General features: G+C 43.8%; 1 protein-coding gene across 1 annotated transcript; it reads right to left on the bottom strand.

Annotated features, from left to right (window-relative positions):
* Positions 1-1,963: 1,963 nt before the first annotated feature.
* LOC145351393 (uncharacterized) lies at positions 1,964-19,116 on the bottom strand. Its single transcript, XM_080201002.1, has 3 exons — positions 17,453-19,116; positions 7,404-7,529; positions 1,964-2,656 (listed from the first exon to the last, which is right to left on the bottom strand). The coding sequence occupies exons 1-3, from the start codon at positions 18,300-18,302 to the stop codon at positions 2,031-2,033; spliced, it is 1,602 nt and encodes a 533-aa protein (XP_080057128.1). The 5' UTR covers positions 18,303-19,116; the 3' UTR covers positions 1,964-2,030.
* Positions 19,117-22,885: the final 3,769 nt, after the last annotated feature.

Genomic DNA, 22,885 nt, shown 5'->3' with positions numbered 1-22,885 from the left:
AATATGATTAACAGCAGCAATAATGTAAAAAACTGCCTCAATGGTCAACTGTGAGTCTCCACTCATGGGTCACCAGGTAGGATGATGTTAAAAAAAAAACACATGCTACACTGAAGCAGCCTCTCACTAGTCAGAACATACCAGTCACGCAATAATTCCACTGAAATTTTAAATCTGGAGAGGTGAGAAAACTGACTTGTTGATTTAGTCTATTTGATTACTAAAAGAAGCATCTGGGAAAATGGAGTAAATCCTTTCGTGCACATGAAGTATCTGAATGGTCTCTCTCCAGTGTGATTGTGCTGGTGTGCCAGTAAGCATGACTGACTGACTGAATCCCTTTCTACATGCAGCTGATACACAGTCTTGCTGTTCAAACAGGCAACCAAATACCATCCCACAGTCAACATTAATTACAACATGTTTCATATAAAGCCTGAGCCACAGTAAGAAAAAATTCTGACATCTGTACCAAGTGGCATGGTAGCATAGTGGTCAGCACTGCTGCTTCACACCTGCAGGGTCCTGGGTTCAATTCCTGGCTCGGGTCACTGTCTGTGTGAAGTTTGCACATTCTTCTTGTGTCTGCGTGGGTTTCCTCCGGGTGCTCCCGTTTACTCCCACAGTCCAAAGATGTGTGGGTTAGGTTGATTGGCTATGCTAAGAAGTTGCCCCTTAGTATCCAGAGATGCGTAGGTTAGAGGGATTAGTGGGTATAATATTTAGGGATAGGGGGGTAGGGCCTGGGTGGGATTGTGGTTGGTGCAGACTCAATGGGCCGAAGGGCCTCTTTCTGCACTGTAGGGTTCTATGATCTATGTCCCCAAATTAGCATGGTTGATTTCCCCATTTCTTTGTGCGTGTCTCCAATCTGATCCCCAGAACGCTTCAATAATTGCCCTCCAAATGAAATTGCATATATTTTGCTAAGGTAAATGGTCCTTTTCACTCTGTAACACCTGTGCGGTTTTAAATCAACAGATCCTTTGGCTCAGTATGAGTTGAGCATAGTAAGTGGACTCAGAATGTAATATAAATACAGCCTTACAAATGATTCATCAACAGTTGTCAGTTAAATACTCTTGAGAGCTGAATGGACTCTCAAAACTCCCTCACTGCGTATGTTCTGAAAGAAAAGGATCATACCCATCCAAACATCTTTTATCAATTCAATTATTTCTTGGATATATGTCTCAAATTATTTGTTGATTGGTGTATAAATTATTGAATTTATCCATCTGGATCAGACTCTCTAATCCGCTTTATGCATTTTGGTCCAACCCCCTGTTCTATATTTCCTTTTTGGAAATCAGTTGTACAAATGTCAGGGTCCTGGATGGGATTCCTGCAAAATTATTTTCTGTTCTATTAACAAACCACTCTCAACTTCCAGTTTGTTATTTTGATGTTAAAGGATTATCAGTTACATTTAATCATGTATAATTGGATAATCTAATAATGGGAAGATTTTAATTTCTTTCTGCATTTAGTAGTAAACAAAGCTCCTCTATTCCATAACTTTTTTCAACCTGGAACAGGTCACTAGCCTATTGCCAGAGCCTTAGTTTGAGGGGCACCAGTCCACTTCAAGGAATCTCTCCTCTCTTACTGCCTGCCATTGGTGTGTTGGAAAGACTTTGAAGATTGATAATCTGTACACGTTATGACTGCCTTGGCCATCAAGTCCTGGGGAACGGATTCAAATTAGGAGCTCAGAGGCAGGGATTCTACCCACTGAATGACATGATACTACCATTGAGGTAATATCACTGGATTAGTAATCCAGCGACCCAGGCTAATGCTCTGGGGATGCATGTGGGGAAATCCCAACACAACAGCTTGTGGAATCTATTGAATATAAAAGTAATCTGAGTGATGGTGACCATGTTGTACACATAACATCCAGAATGCTGAAACCAACATTAAGAATAAATACAAAGATAAAATGGATGCAGGATCAGTTGAGTCTCAGTTATTTTTAATATTAAATTTGGTGTTTTATCGCAGATTGTAAAAATCAGTGCCTGCAGTCACTTGTGAACGCGATGGTGTGTCAGCAAGTGAGATGATCGTGCAAATCTCTTCCCACACATGGAGCAGGTGAACGGCCTCTCCCCTGTGTGAACTTGCTGGTGCGTCAGCAGATTTGATGACTGAGAAAACCCTTTCCCACACACAGAGCAAGTGAATATCTTCTCCCCTGTGTGAATCCGTTGGTGCGTCACCAAGTTGGATGATGAAGTGAATCCCTTCCCACACATGGAGCAGGTGTAGGGCCTCTCCCCAGTGTGAATTCTCTGGTGTTGAATGAGGTGAGATGACTGTCTGAATCTCTTCTCACATTGAGAACAAGCAAACGGTCTCTCATCAGTGTGAACAAGCTTGTGTTTAATTAGATCTGGTGAGATTTTAAAGCATTTCCCACAGTCGGAGCATTTAAAAGGTCTCTCGTCAGTGTGAACTCGCTGGTGTAACCGAAGGCTGGATAACAAAGTGAATCCCCTCCCACACACAGAACAGGTATATGGTCTCTCCCCAGTGTGAGTGCGCCGATGAGCTTCCAGCTGGGATGGGCAATTGAATCCTTTCCCACAGTCCCCACATTTCCATGGTTTCTTCGTAGTGCGGGTGTCTTTTTGTCTTTCCATGTTGGATAATCAGTCAAAGCCTTGTCCATACAGCCAGCATGTTTATAGTCTCTCGCTGCTGTGAATAGCTTGATGCTTTTTAGGCTGAATAACAGGCTGTTTTCACATTCAGTCACTGGAACATTCTCATTGGGTTTTGTGTGTGAGTATGTGTGTCTCAGGGCTTTTCTCAGACACAATGCTGTTTAAAATCTTTTCTCACAGACAGAACAGACACATATTTCTCCTTCTGCTTTCAAAAATCCAACGACATTCAGGTCCTGATGAATCGAGTGACTCTGACAGATCTTGATGTGATGTTTGGTTTGAGACTCCCGACTGCAAATCATCTGTTTCTAATATCCTGTAAATGGAGTTTACAAAAGTTGTCACTGTAAATCCAGGATAGAAATTCATTAGACAATTCTAGTTCCTCTTGAACATTCTTTCCTCTTATTCACACAAACATGTGGTCTCATCAAACTAAAAGAACGCAAAATCAGCAAAAATGGCTTAATACGAGTTAAGAAATGTTTCCTAACTAAAGCAGAATTTTTTTTGCAAGAACTATGAGATACATTGTATCTCAAGGTACTCACTGGTTGTGGAAGGTATTAACTGGACACCACAAGCCCTCTCGCCAGACCCGATCAGACACGGACAAAATCATGGAAGAGAGGCCAGCAGTCTCTAGTGGGTTAAAAATAGAAAATGCTGGAAAACCTCAGCAAGCATCTGTGGTGAAAGAAACAGACGTAATTGGTGGGATTTTCCAGCCGCGCTCACCCCAAAACCAGAAAATCCTGCCTGGAGGTCAACGGACCTTTGAATGGTCTGCCCTCCAAGACTCACGTAGTGGGCAGGTCAGGAAATTTGCCCCCATATTTCAACTCCAAAATGACTCTGGAGTCAGCAAAGGTGCCTCTGCTTGATGATTGCCAGCATGCTTGGGAGTTTTTTTTTGAGAGCACGGCTGTGTTCGTGATTCTGACTTGATATGAGATGCCCAGAATGTACCACAAACAGTGAAAATGAAAGTTGTTGAACTTTCTTTTTTGATCACTGTAAATCATCCTTGTTTCACAGCCAGACAAGGTGCTGAGGGACACAGGTCTCAGAAACCAGTATCTTGGCACTGAGAGTCAGCTTGATGTCACTGACTGAATGATTCACGACTTGGATAAAAGGTGGAAGTTGCTTTCCCTCCACTTGTACTGAGGTCTACATCACGACACAGATTGACTATTAGAGACACTAGGTAGCATTTTAAAAGACAGTCAAAAACCAGCTTATGTTAAATGCTCAGTCATTCCAAATCCCAGCAGGGAAACTTGGAATGCCAGTTCCTCGCTGTTGTTTTCACAATTTGGTATAATGTGAGGAAAGATGTGAACAGGGAAGAATTTCCAGTCATGATAAATGTTTATAAAACAGTAAACCCACACCAGAAAGGCAATTGAAAACAAAACATTTAGCTACATTAAGTGTGATAAACAATACATTTAAAATTGACCCAGTTTCAAATTCCTCTATTTTTCCTAACTTGAGAACTATACATCCCCAAATAATATCCTATAGGTTATAAACTATAAGGAATATCCAGCTAAAGTCACCACACCTATCAGTCACCTATACCTCTTGTGGGTTGTTCCTGGCTTAGAATAGGGAAAAATGGCTTTCAAACAATTTGTCCAAGCATTTCTGTGTATGGTTGTGACCTTAGACCTGCTCTGTATGTAAGATGAACTCTGCCACTTGTATACTGCTTTTTGTTTCAATACTTTCTTATCCAAACTGCTTTTTCAGAGATCACCCTCAAAACATTTTTTACGTGAAATCACCCTTCAAAATGTGAAATTTACCTTCATCTTCTCTTTCGAACTTTTACTGGCTTTGCTTTAACTCCTGGAATCCTGTGCCTTATTGTTACCCACTTCTCTCTCAGCCTACTAATGATGTGTTGTTGCAATAATAATTCTGATCAGTACGGGAAGAACCACAGGTTCAGATATTGAGACAAATAACTTTTATGATATTGCCATGCTAATCCAGATAACAAAAACCTCAGTTCCTTCACTTTAGCTAATCTGTTTTCCTAATCAATTCCTATTTAAAAATAATTTGCTCTCTTTTAATCCTACACTCAAAGTACATTCCCAAATATTAGATTCTTTAATTTTTATTTTTCTAGCTTCTGACAACAATTCATCCCAAAACTATGGTTTTACTGTCGCTTATAGTAAGGGAGAACAAGTTACAGGCACGGGAGAGACAGACTCTATCTCTGTGGGTGAGACAATCTGAGTATTTGTAATTGAGTTTCCATGTGAGCAACCACATGATATCATCAGCATTGAAGGTTTCTCTGATGAAGACAGCCTGTATTTCTGTCCTCACTTTCAGTCTGGACAGATTGTAGAGCCTGCTGTCCGACCTAGCTTGCAGGGAAACTTCTTGAACATTTGCAGGCAAAGACAAGGTCAGGAATATGGGAAATAAAATACCAAAGGGGGAAGGTGCAGCTAGAACACAATCCCTGTTTCACTCTGAAACTCAATAAGAAGTTTCACAACATCAGGTTAAAATCCAACAGGTTTATTTGATAGCAAAAGCTACTAGCTTTCGGAGCTGGTGTTGTGAGTCTTTTTACTGTGTTTACCCCAGTCCAACGCCGGCATCACCACATCACTCTGAAACTGTCAGAAGTGGAAATGTCAATCAGTACAGTACTGGACAGGTTATCATGACAGTGATGAGACCGAGAAGTTTTGTTGCACAAAGTTATTTTGGCATCTCTTTGTTGCTTGTCTTGTGCTAACTTTTGCATCATCATGTGCGGTTGAACAGCTTCTACCTTCCAGCAGAGATCTTGTATTAAGGTGAAAGGGCACAGAATACATGTTTAAGAAGGAACACTGCAGCCCCAAAAAGTAATGACATCTTCAGAATATTAAACTCCAACCAGATACAGGTCTTAACATCAGCAAAATCAAATCAAATATTGTCAGACTAACAATCTTGATGTGATTTAACAGGAGCAATCACAGAAGAGTTACAACTCCTGCAGTCACTTGTGAACTCACTCATGTTTCACTAAGTTTAAGACCCAAGAGAATCTCTTCCCCCACAAAGAGCAGTTGAATAGTCTCTGTCCAATGTGAACTCGCTGGTGTGCAATGAGAGGGGATGACTGCCTGAAACTCTTTCCACAGAAAGTATAGCTGAATGGCTTCTCCACAATGTGAACCGGTTGAGGTCTCGGCAGACTGTTGAGTGAGTAAATCCCTTCGCACACGCAGCTTCTCCCCAGTATAATTTGCTGGTGTCTCAGCAGATTGGCCGACTAAGTTAATCCCTGCCCACACATACAGCAGTTGAATAGCTTCTCCACAGTGTGAACTCACTGGTGTTCAATGAGGGCAGATCAATGCCTGAACCTGATTTTCACAATGATTTCGCTTCAGTGAGTTCGCTGGTACGACCTAGATGTATGAGTGAATTTCTTCCAACACACAGAGCAAGTGAATGGCTTTTCCCTAGTGTGAAGTTGCTGGTGTATTTTGAGATCTGATGAAGACCTGAGCATCTTTCCAAAGTGAATGCAGCTGGACGGCCTCACCTCAGGGGTAGATTCATTGGTGTAATGTGAGGCAAGATGTCTGAGTAAATCCCTTCCCAAACACGGAACAGATGAATAGTTTCTCCCCAGTATGAATACATTGATGGTTTTCCAACAGGGATGGTTAATTCATTCCTTTCCCACAGTTCACACATTTCCATGGTTTCTTCATGGTGCAAGTGTCCTTGTACCTTTCCAGGCTGGATGATCGATGAAGGCATTGTCCACACGCACAACACACGTGCCTTTCTCCTCACTGTGGATAGTATGCTGTTTTCATGCTCGTAACTCATTAAAGCTCCTTTCACAGTCAGTGCATTGGAAGACATTTTTCTCCTGGTGCTTTCCAATCTCAGAGTTTTAAATGTTTGCTCAGAGACAGAACAGGCAAATATTCTCCTTTCACATTCGAAAGGTCGATGACAATCAGGTCCTGATTAATCAAGTGATTGCTGAATCTTGATGTGAAATTTGATTTGAGTTTCTTCTTTGTAAATCTTCTCCTTCTAATATCCTGCAAAAGGAGTTGACAAAACTCTTAACTATAAGCACCAAAACAGGCAAGTCTAATTCCTGTGGAATATTTGTTGCTCTCCTGTTCCCCAAAGTTGTAAGTCACTGTCCCACACACTCTCCCTCTTCCCTGCACTGATATGCAAACACATTTCACCATTTCTTTCCTCCTCTCAGTTTTCTCCCTCCCTCTCCTCTGCCTGGGTTCAGTGCTTCAGCTCTGGTCTGCAAACTGACAATGAAATCAAACCTAATTAGAAGCTCCAGCCGATGTTTCTGAATCCTCCCCGCCCACCTCCCAAGAGTTTCCATCCTTCCCAGAAATCACATTCCGCACTGATTTGACCTAGAGTTTAACCTCCCCCATCACAGAATTGTACAGTGCAGAAGATTTGTTCCACTTAACCTGCACGACTCTGACAGTATCTTACCCAGGCCCTCTCCCCCGCCCGGTCCCTGTAACCCTACACATTTCCCACGGCCAATCCACCTAACCTGCACATCTTTGGAATCGCTGAACCAAGGTGAGAGCCGTCAACCTGGGCCTGTTCCCGGAAGGGAGAAGCTCCGCAGCTGCAAACCAGGGAGCTGACACTGATTCTGAAGAGTTTGCGAATCCACGCAGCGTTTGCAAATCCTCCCACCGCCGATCGCCGCCTCCGCTTCTCCGGGACAGACAAGCGCCTCTGGCTCCAAGACCATCGGCGACAGTGCGCAGCCGCTAAACTCCCACACTCCGCCCGCGTACGGACGGACGTCCGGCAGCTGCACTGCGCACGCGCCGGATCACGCCTGATTGACAGCAGGTCAGCACCAATAGGAAGACAGGGCGTTGCTGGAGGACTGAGTGGGAGCAGCTGGTCCTCCAGTGAGTGGGAGGCGGGGCTGGATTTCCCTCATCGGCTGAACCTTCATTCTGAAAGCTCTAGGTGACATCTGGACCTTCCTGTTTGTGGCTATCAGACCCTGTTGGTGTGCAGCAAACATTTCAACGTTTGTTCGTGAAATATGGCAACATAATAGGCAAGTAATTCAAGGGCTGACTTAAGAGGCTAACTGGACAGACAGGGGATAAAAATAGTCCTTCGCTTCTCGGCCTCTGGCTAAGTGCAGCAAGAAGTCTGACTACACCAGGTTGAAATCCAACCAATTTATTTGATAGTAAACATAGAACATAGAACACTACAGCACAAACAGGCCCTTCGGCCCACGAGTTGCGCCGATCACATCAACACCTACCAATCCATAGACCTATCTATAACCCCCAATCCCATAAAACCCCATATACTCATCCAGAAGTCTTTTAAAAGACCCCAGCAAGTTCGCCTCCACCCCCACTGACGGCAGCCGATTCCATTCACTCACCCCCCTCTGAGTGAAAAACTTACCCCTAACAAGGATATTTTGGCCTTGGAGGGAGTGCAGAGGAGGTTTACTAGGCTGATACCGGAGTTGAGGGGGTTGAGCTATGAGGAGAGGCTGAATAAACTAGGCTTGTACTCGTTAGAGTTTAGAAGAATGAGGGGAGATCTCATTGAGACGTATAAGATGATGAATGGGATGGATAGGATAGAGGTGGAGAGACTCTTCCCGCTCAAAAAAGACAGTAGGACTAGGGGGCACAGCCTCAAGATAAAGGGGGGGCGGTTTAGAACGGAGTTGAGGAGGAACTTCTTCACTCAAAGGGTGGTGAATATCTGGAATTCTCTGCCCGTTGAAGTGGTGGAGGCTGCCTCGCTAAATATTTTTAAGAAGCGGGTTGATGGGTTTTTGATAAGAGAGGGGATTAAGGGTTATGGGGAGAGGGCAGGAAAGTGGAAGTGAGCCACGACAGATCAGCCATGATCTTATTGAATGGCGGGGCAGGCTCGAAGGGCCAGATGGCCTACTCCTGCTCCTATTTCTTATGTTATGTTCTTATCACTTCTGCACTTTCCTCCCTGCACCTTAAATCTGTGTCCCCTCGTAGCGACCATTTCAACCCAGGGAAATACATTTCGCTTGTGCGTATAAATTTTCTAAACTGCGGCAAAGCTTTCTTACTAAAGAAAAAGTTAGCTTATTTCACAATCTTGCTCTGGAAAAGAAAATAGTAATGCTCATAAAAATTGAGTAAATTCAGCTTTTCCGACCTGATATACTGCTGGTAGTTTTTGAAATCAAAATATTACAATATCTGAAGAGAAAGTTTTGAAGTCCTATGATTGTCTCAATAGTTGTAATGGCTTCTACATATGACTTTCATAAGAACATAAGAAATAGGAGCAGGAGTAGGCCATCTAGCCCTTCGAGCCTGCCCCGCCATTCAATTAGATCATGGCTGATCTGTCGTGGCTCAGTTCCACTTTCCCGCCCTCTCCCCATAACCCTTAATCCCCTCTCTTATCAAGAACCCATCAACCCGCTTCTTAAAAATATTTAGCGAGGCAGCCTCCACCACTTCAACGGGCAGAGAATTCCAGAGATTCACCACCCTTTGAGTGAAGAAGTTCCTCCTCAACTCCGTTCTAAACCGCCTCCCCTTTATCTTGAGGCTGTGCCCCCTAGTCCTACTGTCTTTTTTGAGCGGGAAGAGTCTCTCCACCTCTATCCTATCCATCCCATTCATCATCTTATACGTCTCAATGAGATCTCCCCTCATTCTTCTAAACTCTGACGAGTACAAGCCTAGTTTATTCAGCCTCTCCTCATAGCTCAATCCCCTCAACTCCGGTATCAGCCTAGTAAACCTCTTCTGCACTCCCTCCAGGGCCAAAATATCCTTGCGCAGGTGCGGCGCCCAAAACTGCACACAGTACTCCAGCTGCGGCCTCACCAATGCCCTATACAGCTGCAGCAAGACCTCCCTACTTTTATATTCCGGAGATTGCTTTCACATGCTAATCAGTAGATGCAATCAGGTTTACAGGGAGGGAGAAAGATTTCTTGGTTCTCTGGTTCTCCAGGTGCAAAGCTTTCAAACTGCCCAGTTACTTAAAACAGAGCATTTGCTGTTTTTGGATGTCTCTCCCTGGGTTGAGGCTCTCGTCTCCTTCTCTGAAGATGTTTCCATTTAGATTTGCTGCTTCTTGCTTTTACAATGCTTTTTGCATCTGAGACTGGGTGGCCACCATTATTATGTGGCCTGCACCAGGCTGCCGAGTAACTTTCCACATTAGACAAGATGTAATTCCATTACACTTTTCCGATATCTTCCTAACCTCAATAACAATCAATAAACTCACAAGTTTTTGGGGTTTGCCCCTTCATCAGGTGAATGGAGAGTTCTGGCCTCAGGCAGAGCATGTAACAGCATAAAACTGATCAGAATCGAATCAGTAATCTGTAAACTGTCTGTGCTGTTATATGCTCTGTCTGAGGCCAGAACTCTCCATTCACCTGACAAAGGGGCAAACCCTGAAAGCTTGTGAGTTTACTATCAAATAAATCAGTTGGACTTAAACCTGGTGTTGTCAGACTTCTTACTGTGTTTATATAAGAACATAAGAACATAAGAAATAGGAGCAGGAGTAGGCCATCTAGCCCTTCGAGCCTGCCCCGCCATTCAATAAGATCATGGCTGATCTGTCGTGGCTCAGTTCCACATTCCCGCCCTCTCCCCATAACCCTTAATCCCCTCGCTTATCAAAAACCCATCAACCCGCGTCTTAAAAATATTGAGCGAGGCAGCCTCCACCACTTCAACGGGCAGAGAATTCCAGAGATTCACCACCCTTTGAGTGAAGAAGTTCCTCCTCAACTCCGTTCTAAACCGCCCCCCCTTTACCTTGAGGCTGTGCCCCCTAGTCCTACTGTCCTTTCTGAGCGAGAAGAGTCTCTCCACCTCTATCCTATCCATCCCATTCATCATCTTATATGTCTCAATGAGATCTCCCCTCATTCTTCTAAACTCCAACGAGTACAAGCCTAGTTTATTCAGCCTCTCCTCATAGCTCAACCCCCTCAACTCCGGTATCATCCTAGTAAACCTCCTCTGCACTCCCTCCAAGGCCGAAATATCCTTGCGTAAGTGCGGCGACCAAAACTGCACACAGTACTCCAGCTGCGGCCTCACCAATGCCCTGTACAGCTGCAGCAAGACCTCCCTACTTTTATATTCAATCCCCCTCGCTATGAAGGCCAGCATCCCATTCGCCTTCCTGACCACCTGCTGCACCTGCAGGCTGGGTTTTTGTGACTCATGCACAAGGACCCCGAGGTCCCTCTGCACCGTCGCCTGCTGCAGTTTTTCGTTTACCCCAGTCCAACGCTGGCATCTCCACATCATAAGATCTAAGTGCTCAGGGTAGCCAATGAGGTTAAACTGAGGCTTCAACTGAAGCAATTTTTTAGAGCCATCTCGGCCTTCTGGTCAAGGGGATTTTCACAGTAGTTTCACTGCAGTGTTAATGCAAGCCTGTTTGTGACAGGAATAAATAAACGTTAAACTTTAAATATGGTTAACTTCTGTTTTGGGGAAAATGCTTGAATCTATATCATCAAAGATGAAATAGCAAGACATCTGGATAGAAATTGTCCCATTAGGCAGACACAGCATGGATTCATAAAAGGCAGGTCATGTCTAACTAATTTACTGGAAATCTTTGAGGACGTTACAAGCGTGGTGGACAACGGGGAACCGGTGGATATGGCGTATCTGGATTTCCAGAAGGCATTCGACAAGGTGCCGCACAAAATGTTGCTGCAAAAGATAAAAGTGCAGAACATTACCAGTAATGTATTAGCGAGGATAGAGGATTGTTTACCTAACAGAAAGCAAGGAATGGGGATAAATGGGTATTTTTCTGTTTGGCGATCAGTTACTAGTCATGTGCCTCAAAGATCAGTGTTGGGACCACAATTGTTTACGATTTCCAAAGATAATTTAGAGTTAAGAACCGAGTGTAGTGTGTCAAAGTTTACAGATGACACTATGTGTTGGCCCTGCACTCAATCCTAGAACACAAAGACACCTATATCAGACTTATTTATTGACTACAGCTCAGCCTTCAACACCATTATGGCTATGAAACTCATCTACAAACCCAGCGGCCTGAGCTTTGGTTTCTCCTTCTGCGACTGGATCCATAACTTCCTAACCCACAGACCACAATCAATAACAATAGGTAACAACACATCCTCCACAATCATCCTCAACACGGGTGCCCCTTAAGGCTTGCTCTCAGCCCCATACTATACTCCTTATACATCTATCACTGTGTGGCCAAATTCCCCTCCAACTTGATTTTTAAGTTTTTTGATAACAGTAGTGGGTCGGATCTCAAACAATAAGACAGAGTACAGAAAAGAGATCGAGAATCTGGTGAACTGGTGCGGTGAGAATAATCTCTCCCTCAATGTCAGCAAAACAAAGGAGATTGTCCTTGACATCAGGAAGTATAGTGGAGAACATGCCCCAGAGTACATCAGTGGGGATGAATTGGAAATGGTCAAGAGCTTCAAGTTTTTGGGTGTCCAGATCAACAACTTGTCCTGGTACCCCCGTGCTGACACTACAGTTAACAAAGCCCATCAATGCCTCTACTTTCTCAGAAGATGAAGGAAATTTGACAGGTCAGCTACGACTCTCACCAACTTTTACAGGTATGCCTTAGGAAGCTTTCTTTCTGGTTGTGTCACAGCTTGGTATGGCACCTGCTCTGCCCAAGACAACAAGAAACTACAAAAGTTCATGAGTGTAGCCCAATCCATCATGCAAACCAACCTTCCATCCATCTACTCTGTCTATGCTTCTCGTTGCCTCAGCAAAGCAGCCAACATAATTAAGGACCCAACGCACCCTAGACATTCTTTCTTCCATCTTCTTCCATCGGGAAAAGGATACAAGAATCTGAGGTCACACATCAACTGAATAGCTTCTTCTCTGCTGCCATCAGACTTTTGAATGGACCTACCTTGCATTAAGTTTATCTTTTCCTACAGTCCAACTATAATTGTAATGCTACATTCTACACATTCTCGTTTTCCTTCTCTGTGAATGGAATGCTTTGGCTGTATAGCACATCATAAACCATACTTTTTACTGTATACTTATACATGTGACAATAATAAATCAAATCAAAGCAAAAGTGTGCAGAGGAACTGAAAGTCTGCAAAAGGATATAGTTTAAGTGAGTGGGCAAGTGTGGCAATGTTGATAAGTGTGAGATCATTCATTTTGCCTGGAATAACAGCAAAATGGACTATTATTTAAATGGTAAAAAATTGCAGCAGACCTGGATGTCCTTGAGCATGAATCACAAAACGTTGGTTTGCAGGTACAACAGGTAATTAAGGAGGCAGTTGGAAATTTGTCCTTCATTGCTAGAGGGATGGAGCTTATGTTGCAGCTGAATGAAGCAATAGTGAGGCCATATCTGGAGTACTGTGTATAGTTTTGGTCTCTTTACTTGAGAAAAGATGTTCTGGCACTGGAGGGGATACAGAGGAGATTCATTATGTTTATCCTGAAGTTGAGAGGTTGGCTTATGACAGACTGTGTAAACTGGGTCTATACTCACTGTAACTTAAGAAGAATGAGGGGGGATCTTACAGAAACATATAAAATTATGAAGGGAGTAGATAAGATAGAAGCAGGGAGCTTGGTTCCACTGGCAGGTGAAACTAGAACAAGAGGGCATAGTTTCAAAATAAGGGGGAGTAGATTTAGGACTGAATTGAAGAGGAACGCCTTCACCCAAAGGGTTCTGAATCTGTGGAACTCCCTGCCCACTGAAGTAGTTGAAGCTACCTTGGTGGATGTTCTTAAGGCAAAGATGGATAGATTCTTGAACAGTAAAGGAATTAAGGGTTATGGGGAGCAGGCGGGTAAGTGGAGCTGAGTCTCGAAAAGATCAGCCATGATTTCATTGAAAGGTGGAACAAGCTTGAGGGGCCAGATGGCCTACTCCTGCTCCTAGTCCTTATATCCTCATGTTCTCAAGACGAAGGATTACATCAATCATGGGAGGGGGTGTAATGCCCCATCCTGTCAGTTTGGAACTTCTTTGATCGAGCACAAGATGGGATGGAATGTCTTATCAGCATGGACCTGGTTTGCCTCATGTGGAAATTCTGATTGGATTTTTGATTCAGAATAAAGTACCAAAAAAAGTATCCTGCGCTTCTCAGCTTTTTGGCTAAGATCAAGCATCAGATCAAGGCCAAGCCCAACACTTTATTTGTATTTTGTTTGTCGCTGTTGCAGCAACCATGAATTGGATTTTGGTTCCTGGAGCAAGCAAAAAATGGATTTGGGAATAATACAGTTTGAGGGTGAACACCATAGATCCATAACCAGTGTTTTGAACTTGAATAAGAGCAATTGTAGAGAATTTTTATTAGTGTCACGAGTAGGTTTCCATTAACAACGCAATGAAGTTACTGTGAAAATCCCTGATTGTCACACTGCAGCGCCTGTTTGTGCATTGAGGGAAAATTTAGCATGGCCTAACCAGCACGTCTTTCGTTCTGTGGGAGGAAACCAGAGCACCCAGAGGAAACCCATGCAGAAATGGGGAGAATGTACAGCCTCCACACAGACAATGACCCAAACTAGGGATCGAACCCGGGTCACTAGCACAGTGCAGCAGTAGTGCTAACCACTATGCCACCCATATTATAATGTTATGAGGCAGGAGTTGTCTAAGTGAACTGAGTAAACAAGCCATATTATCATAACCCCTTGACCATAACATTGACCACGGACTATTCACCAAAATTGTACATCTTTGGACTGTCGGATGCCGGAGTACCCAGAGGAAATCCATGCGGATACAGGGACAATGTGCAAAGATCCACACAGACTTCCAAGGCCGAATCAAAGCCACATCTCTAGTGCTGTAAGACAGCAGTGTTAAACACTGTACCATTGTCACACCCTAGGCTTGGGTGAGAATAACGTAGACCATTGGGCTAAAATATTATATATAAATATACAGATGATGGCAAAGCACACAATGATATCTTCATGCAATAGTGTTTATTTATACTCCAAATCCCAAAAAATAACAAACTAATCAAACACAAAACAAGCACTTCAGCAATATGGTTTTACAGATGTGAGATACTGTCTCAGTTCCAACTGTAAGAAACAGATTGCCCACTACCAACCAGAACATCTTCCTTTCTGCACATGGAAGAGTCCCAAACACAAAACAGAATACAATAAATAACATACACCTTCATAATCACATGTAAATTAACTATCTGGGATCTCACACGTAAAACACAGAATAAACCTAAATACAAATGTGATGGTACCTTAAGTTAATAAAACACTTTTTAAAATACCCATGACCACTGAATCTCCCTACCACAGAGATCTGTGCATGTGTAACTTTCGGACAGGCACTGTATATATAACTAGATAAAAGCAAAATATTGCAGATGCTGGGATCTGAAAGAAACACAGAAAATGCTGGAGAAACTCAGCAAGTCTGACAGCATCCGTGGAGAGAGAATAGAGCCAATGTTTGGAGTCAGTGTGATCTTTTGTCAACCTGAGTCAGCTCTGATGAAGAATCATCCCGACTCAAAACACTGGTTCTGTTCTCTCTCCACAGATGTTGTCAGATCTGCTGATTTTTTTTCCAGTATTTATTGTAAAGTCAGCCCCAGTTGCTACAGTTGGTTTGGGTCTTTATACGAGAAACACAGAAGTTACAGACGCAGACAAATAGACAGCACCATAATGAACAACACAAACAAGCCAAGTAAAATAAACAATGTCAAACATCAAGTAAACAAGTTCTATTGAGGTTATTGCATAGATGCTGAATATGATGGGAGATTATCGTAACAGTAGAAACATCGAAAATAGGTGCCAGTCAGTCCTTTGAGCCTGCGTCACCATTCAACGTGATCATGGTTGATCATGCACTTTCAGTTTTTCACTTCCGCTTTCTCTCCATACTCCTTGATCCCTTTAGCCACAAGGCCGATGTCCAGCTCCCTCTTGAGCATATGTAACAAACTGGCCCGAAAAGCTTTCTGTGGTAGGGAATCCCACAGGTTCACAGCTCTCTGAGTGAAGAAGTTCTTCCTCACCTCAGTCTTATTCTTAGACTATGATGTAGAATTTGTTTCATATAGTCTGTGTGTGCACCCACGACATACGGAACCAGAAAGACATGCAATGGCCATGCTAAATTCTCCCCCAAAACAGGGGCCACAGTGTGGCGACTAGGGGATTTTCACAGTAATTTCATTGCCATGTCAATGTAAGCCTATTTGTAACAATAATAAATAAACATTAAAAAAAAGACTTAAAAAAAACATGTAACTGACAGTGGAATTATGGAAAAATGACTACAAATCTCCTGTAAATCTACCTTTCTGATACCTGTTTTGTAGCCATCTTGCCATCTATTCTACTGCCTGCTCTTCACACTACACAGTACAGTCATGTTCATTTTGTTGACTGTACGTATTTCTATCAGTAACAAGCTGTTACAAAGCAGCATAAGACAGAAGCATCAGCTACTCAGACTGGTAAAAGATTGAAAGTGGGATTCCACAGGGAACTGGGACCACAGTCATTCACAATCTATGTAAACCAGTTGGACTCAGAGATCAGAAGTCTAAGTTTAAATTCAGAGCAGAATGACATTACAGATAAGAATTTCCAATTCACAAAAATTTTGTAATACAGCTCATTAAATCTTTAATTCAGTCACAAACTAAACAATGATAGGAGGCAGTGCCCGATTTATGAATTAGCTGATTCAATTGGGAGATACAGTTAATACTGAGGAAAACTGCAACAAAACCCGAATATCAACACACACATCATTGAGACAGGGAATTAATTGACACTTGTTGCACATCCTTCTTTATCTGGAAGTCAAATGATTGTTCTTTAAATTGTTCCAGTTGCAAAAAGGATCTTGTGAACTCCTCCATGTGCCATTTTAATACAGACATTAATCTACCTATTTTTAACTACATTTTCCTATGTTAAAGCTGCGATATCAGTACACGTTGTTGTAGACTTGAAGTGTAGACGTAAGACTGTCACAAAAAACACCTTAAAAATTTCACAGGATGATCACAATGGCCATTTTAAATCGGAGACTGAATCCTGCCATTTCAGTTTCAGTCAGGAGAGAGCACAGTTTTACACCAATCTCCGATTAATGTTTCTAGTTTGCCTGACTCAGGTTGTATAACCACAGTTATAAATGAGTTTCTGTTTTGTGCCTAGGAGCAGTGAAACTTGCTGGTTACAAAACAGAAATCAGAAGGTTCGAGATACAGGGAGTTGTTATTTTCCTATCTATTTTCTCTGTGGCCTTGGACTCCACACAGCCTGACCTCAGTCATCTTTAGATGATACATACTGAACAGAAGCGAGTGGGAAATATTTCTCACACAACTGAAGATCAACCCAAATAGGGCAGTGAAGAGAGATGAGAAAGACCAAAGTGCCTCTCAGTCCTCTCAGTGTACTGTGAAGGACTGTGTCCAAGGTGAAGTTCTGTTTCTGTCATACGATTCTCCCTCAGATTGTTCTTTCTGAATCCAGCCAGCTGATATTAAACACTCAGGTGGGAAAGACAAAAATCCATAACAATGTGTGTAGCAGAAAGCTTGAGATGTTATTCAAATAGCCACCAGTCCACTTACATAGTTTGTCAGCAGAATCAATGAAAATTTTCAATCCTGAAGATGATTCACGGCAACAGTGACGCTAGGATCCAACCACTTCACTCACTTGTGAACTCACTGGTGTGTATGCCAGGTGAATGCCTTTCTTCAGAGCAGGTGAATGGTGTCTCTCCACTGTGAACTCGCTGGTGTGTCAGTAAATCCTTTTTACTCTTAAAGGTCTTCTCACAGTCATAACATTTAAAAGGTCTCTGATCAGTGTGCACAAGCTGATGTGTCTGAAGGTGGGTTGATCGAGTGAATCCCTTCCCACAAATAGAGCAGGTAAATGGCCTCTCCCCAGTGTGCACTCGCTGGTGTGTCAACAGGTCAGATGAATTGGTGAATCCTTTCCCACACATGGAGCAGCCAAATGGCCTCTCCCCAGTGTGAATTCGCTCATGTGTCAGGAGTTTGGATGGCCGATTGAATCCCTTGCCACAGATGTAGCAGGTGTATGGACTTTCCCCGGTGTGAAGTCGCTGGTGTTTCAGAAACCTGGGTAATCGATTAAATCCCTCACCACAGAAGGAACAGATAAACAGACTCTCCCTAGTGTGAATGCGCTGGTGCGTCAGCAGGTAGGACGACTGAGTGAATCCCTTCCCACAAATTGAGCAGGTGAATGGCCTCTCTTCACTGTGAGTTTGCTGATGTCTCTGAAAACTCGATGACTGGCTGATCGCCTTCCCACACACAGAGCAGATGACTGAACTCTGCTCCGTGTGAATGTGCTGGTGCCTCAGAAGGTTGGATGAATTAGTGAATCCCTTCCCGCACACGGTGCAGGTGAACGGCCTCTCCCCAGTGTGACTGCGTCGGTGAATTTCCAGCTTTGAAGGGGAACCAAATCCCTTCCCACATTCCCCACATTTCCATGGCTTTTCCATTGTGCTGGTGCCCTCATTTCTTTCCATGTTGGGCGATCAGTTCAAAGCGCGTCCGGCCACAGCTTATTCTGCTGATGCAACGCTTTTTCAGGCTGTGCAATTGGTTAAAACATTTCTCCTTCTATGAAAAGTTCAGTTATATCCAGCTCCTGATGCACTAAATGAACCTGTCAGATTGTTTTGAGTTTCCCATTTGCAAATCCAACCATTCGAATATCATATCAACGGAGTTTATAAAGCCAGTACAGGATAGAAATTCAAAACAGACAATTCCAGTTTCTCACCTTTTTAAGATTTTTGTTTTCATTGCGTGCAGATGCCACTGGCAAGGCCCAACATTTGCTGCCGATTTGCAAAGCCCTGGAGAAGGCGGTGAGTCCCTTTGTTAAATTGCTGCAATATACATGGTGCCGGCGCTGTTCGGAAGGGATTTTGTCCCAGCGACGGTGAAGGAATGTCAATATATTTCCAAGTCTGACTTCTGATGGAAGAAAGGCTATTGATAAGGCAACAGAAAATGGGCCTAGGAGACAGCCCTGAGGAACTCCCCAAGGGATGTCCTGAAATTGAGATGACAAAGAGCAAATTTAAAAACGACAAATGTTAAATGGCTTTGTTGATGGGATTGAATTGTGAGGATCTGAATGATTTCCCAGGGGTTTGCACTGACTCAGGTTCCAGTCCTCAATCCCCCTCAGACTGGGGACAGAACTCGCTGCTCCCTTTGTTCCTCCAGCCTCTGAGCTCCTCTTGCTGTTAAGGACAATCAGTGGCCCCTGTCCAACATGGTCCGGGGCCGGGGGTGACGATGAAGACGATGCTGCAGCCCCTCCCCCATCTGCGCCACTGTCTTCCCCCCGTTCCCACCGAGTCCGACTCGCAACAAAGGAACCTCCCAGCATGCCCCGCGGCTGACCCTGGGGAGCATGCGCACTCCCTGCGCCTGGGGAAATCAACGAGTTGGATAGAGCGGTTTTCCGATCGCGGGGCATTGTGGGGGACACTGCTACCATTATCTGGCAAATCGCCCAATGACTCCAACACAGCAGAATGGGGGCATTTAGCCGGTCTCATCTGCGACCTCTACTTCCTTCGTCATACCCGACCTCCCTCTCCCGCGTCTCTTTTTCTTCCTTTACTTTTAGCTAATTACTCAATTCTCTTTTGACCGTCTTAATTACATTTGGATCCTCAGGCAACTCACTTCAGATGCCAACCTAAAACGACTTCCCTCATAGAATCATAGAAGCCTTGCAGTGCAGAAGAAGGCCATTCGGCCCATTGAGCCTGCACTGACAACAATCCCACCCAGACTCTATCCCTGTAACCCCACGTATTTACTCTGATAACCTTCCTGACATTAAGGGGAAATTTACCTTGAACAATGATAATGCTAACCCGTACATCTTTGAATGTGGAAGGAAACCGGAGCACCCAGAGGAAATCCACACAGAACATAAGAACATAAGAACATAAGAAATAGGAGCAGGAGTAGGCCATCTAGCCCTTCGAGCCTGCCCCGCCATTCAATAAGATCATGGCTGATCTGTCATGGCTCAGTTCCACATTCCCACCCTCTCCCCATAACCCTTAATCCCCTCTCTCATCAAAAACCCATCAACCCGCGTCTTAAAAATATTTAGCGAGGCAGCCTCCACCACTTCAACGGGCAGAGAATTCCAGAGATTCGCCACCCTTTGAGTGAAGAAGTTCCTCCTCAACTCTGTTCTAAACCGCCCCCCCTTTATCTTGAGGCTATGCCCCCTAGTCCTACTATCCTTTCTGAGCGGGAAGATTCTCTCCACCTCTATCCTATCCATCCCAATCATCATCTTATACGTCTCAATGAGATCTCCCCTCATTCTTCTAAACTCTAACGAGTACAAACCTAATCTATTCAGCCTCTCCTCATAGCTCAACCCCCTCAACTCCGGCATCAGCCTAGTAAACCTCCTCTGCACTCCCTCCAAGGCTAAAATATCCTTGCGTAAGTACGGCGCCCAAAACTGCACACAGTACTCCAGCTGCGGCCTCACCAATGCCCTATATAGCCGCAGCAAGACCTCCCTACTTTTATATTCAATCCCCCTCGCTATGAAGGCCAGCATCCCATTTGCCTTCCTGACCACCTGCTGCACCTGCAAGCTGGGTTTTTGCGACTCATGCACAAGGACCCCGAGGTCCCTCTGCACCGTCGCCTGCTGCAGTTTTTCTCCACGTAAGTAATAATCCTTCCTACCATTATTCCTACCAAAGTGGACCACCTCGCACTTGCCAACATTAAATTCCATTTGCCACTTCCTGGCCCATTCGCCCAGCCTATCTAGATCCTTCTGTAGACTCTCCACACCCTCCGCACTCCTGACATTAAGGGGAAATTTACCTTGACCAATGATAATGCTAACCCGCACACCTTTGAATGTGGAAGGAAACCGGAGCACCCAGAGGAAAGCCACACTGACACGAGTAAAACGTGCAAACTCGACACTGACAGTCACCCGAGACCGGGATTGAACCACTGCGCCACCATGCCATCATTGCCAATTTTCCTACCGTTACAGAACGTGGTGACTTCTTGCGGGCTGTCCCCAGCATACCCCCTAATTCTATGTTTTACTCTCATTCTATGCTTTTAAAATTCTAGTCTAACTCTTATAAACTCTCCAACGATGCTCTGTTTCAATTTATTATTTTTCTACATCCTAGCTATGATTGTAACACGACATTTTGCCCCTCTCCTTTCCTTCTTTCTGAACTGTAGCATGCAAGAAACAATATCTTTCACTGTATAACAATACACATGACAATAATATACCAAATCAGATATTCATATTATGCTGTTCTTTTTTTTACTTACTTCATGGGATGTTGGTGTCACTGGCTAGGCCAATGTTTATTGCTCTTCCCCAGTTTCTCTTGAAAAGTTGTTGGTGTGTTGCTTTCTTCCACAGGCACAGTCCACGTAGTGTAGGTACACCCACAGACCTGTTCCAGAGGAAGTTCCAGGACTTTGGCCCCGTGACAGCGAAGGAATGGTAACGTATTTCCAAGTTAGGATGATGTGTGACTTAGATGGGAAATTCCACGTAGTGGTGTTCCCATGTATCTGCTGTTCCTATCCTTCTATGTCTGGCTTGACCAACATGAGATCCTCGAAGGAGGTATCAGAGCAAACTCAACAGGAAAGTAGCTGTCAGATTGAATGACGCCATTATATCATAAAATGAAATAGAAGGAGGAAAATAAAGCAAGGTGAATGGTCATGGATTGGGGAAAAATCTGGGAGGAGACACCGGTAGCAACCAGAACAGAGATGATTGTAGTCGTTTGGAAAAGAATTAACCTGTTTTGCCATCAGCAAAATACTTCACAACATAAGATTGATTCCTTGCAATTGCCCTGGCAGCCAAACAAGTGATTTGATCACTTCCCTAGATATGAATAGAGTTATTGCAGCATCAATACAGAGAAACAAGCACTGTACAATTACAGCACCACACACCAACTGCAATAGATCACAAGTGATAAGTCTCAATAAGAGGTTACTAATGCCCTAAGGGGAATGAAATTTGCCATCCTTAATTTTTCTGGCCTACATGTGATTTCAGAGCTACAGCAATGTGTTGGCTTTCAACTGTCCTATGAATTGGCGAAACAAGCCATTCAGTTGAATCAATCATGACAAAATCTCAACAAAGAAATTAAACTGGACGGACAACCTCATATCAACTTCAGCACTAGAAAAGAAAGCAGCGAATCCAATCAAATTGTCGACCCCTCATAGACCTCCTTACTAATATCTGGGAGCAAGTGCCAAAATTGGGAGAGCTGTCTCACAGACTAATCAAGCAACAGGCTGGCATTGTCACTCTTACGGAATCATACCTTACAGAAAACACCCCAGACACCACCATTCCTATCCCTGGACATGCCCTGTCCCACTGGCAGACAGATCCAGCAGCGGTGGTGGCAATTGGTATACAGTCAGGTGGAAGTCCTCAACTTTGACTCCAGGCACCATGAAGTGTTTTAAATTCAGGTTAAACATGGCCAATGGTACTGATTATAACATACCGTCCTCCTTTGGCTGATGAATCAATACAAAACTTGGAAGAAACACTGAGAGTGACAAGGACACAAAATGTATCTAAGTGGGATATTCTAATGTCCACCACCAAGAGTGGCTCAGCAGCAGAATTACTGATGCAGGTGGTCGGGTCCTAAAGAATATAACTGCTAGACTGGGTCTGCAGCAGGTGGTGAAGAACCAACAAGAAGGAAAAACATATTTGACCGCATTGTTCAAGATTTGTTGGCTGCAGATGCATCTGTCCATGATAGTATTGGTAAGAGTGACCACCACACAGCACTTGGGAAAATGAAGTCCTACCTTCACATTAAGAATAACCATCGTGTGTGTGGCACCAACACCATGCTAAGTGGGACAGGAGTCGACCAGATCTAGCAACTCAAGAGTGGGCATCCATGAGGTGCTATAGGCCATCAACAGCAGCAGAAGTGCAATTCAGCATAATCAGCAACATCATAGCATGATATATCCCCCAACCAACCATTACCATCAAGCTAGGGGATTAACCCTAGTTCAATAG

This window comes from Carcharhinus amblyrhynchos, chromosome 13 (assembly GCF_965287045.1).
Source record: "Carcharhinus amblyrhynchos chromosome 13, sCarAmb.v2.hapA, whole genome shotgun sequence".
Classification (NCBI taxonomy): domain Eukaryota; kingdom Metazoa; phylum Chordata; class Chondrichthyes; order Carcharhiniformes; family Carcharhinidae; genus Carcharhinus; species Carcharhinus amblyrhynchos.
This window is presented reverse-complemented; position numbering and strand designations above follow the sequence as displayed.

Excerpts from the sequence above, each read along its gene's own strand:
- LOC145351393 (XM_080201002.1), bottom strand. The coding sequence starts at position 18,302 with ATGGAAAGAAATGAGGGCACCAGCACAATGGAAAAGCCATGGAAATGT. Across the intron at positions 7,530-17,452 it reads ACACACCAGTGAGTTCACAA|TGCAGCTGCCGGACGTCCGT; the intron begins GTGAGTGAAGTG and ends GCGCGTGCGCAG. Across the intron at positions 2,657-7,403 it reads AGCGGAGGCGGCGATCGGCG|TATCCAACATGGAAAGACAA; the intron begins GTGGGAGGATTT and ends GCTTTGACTGAT.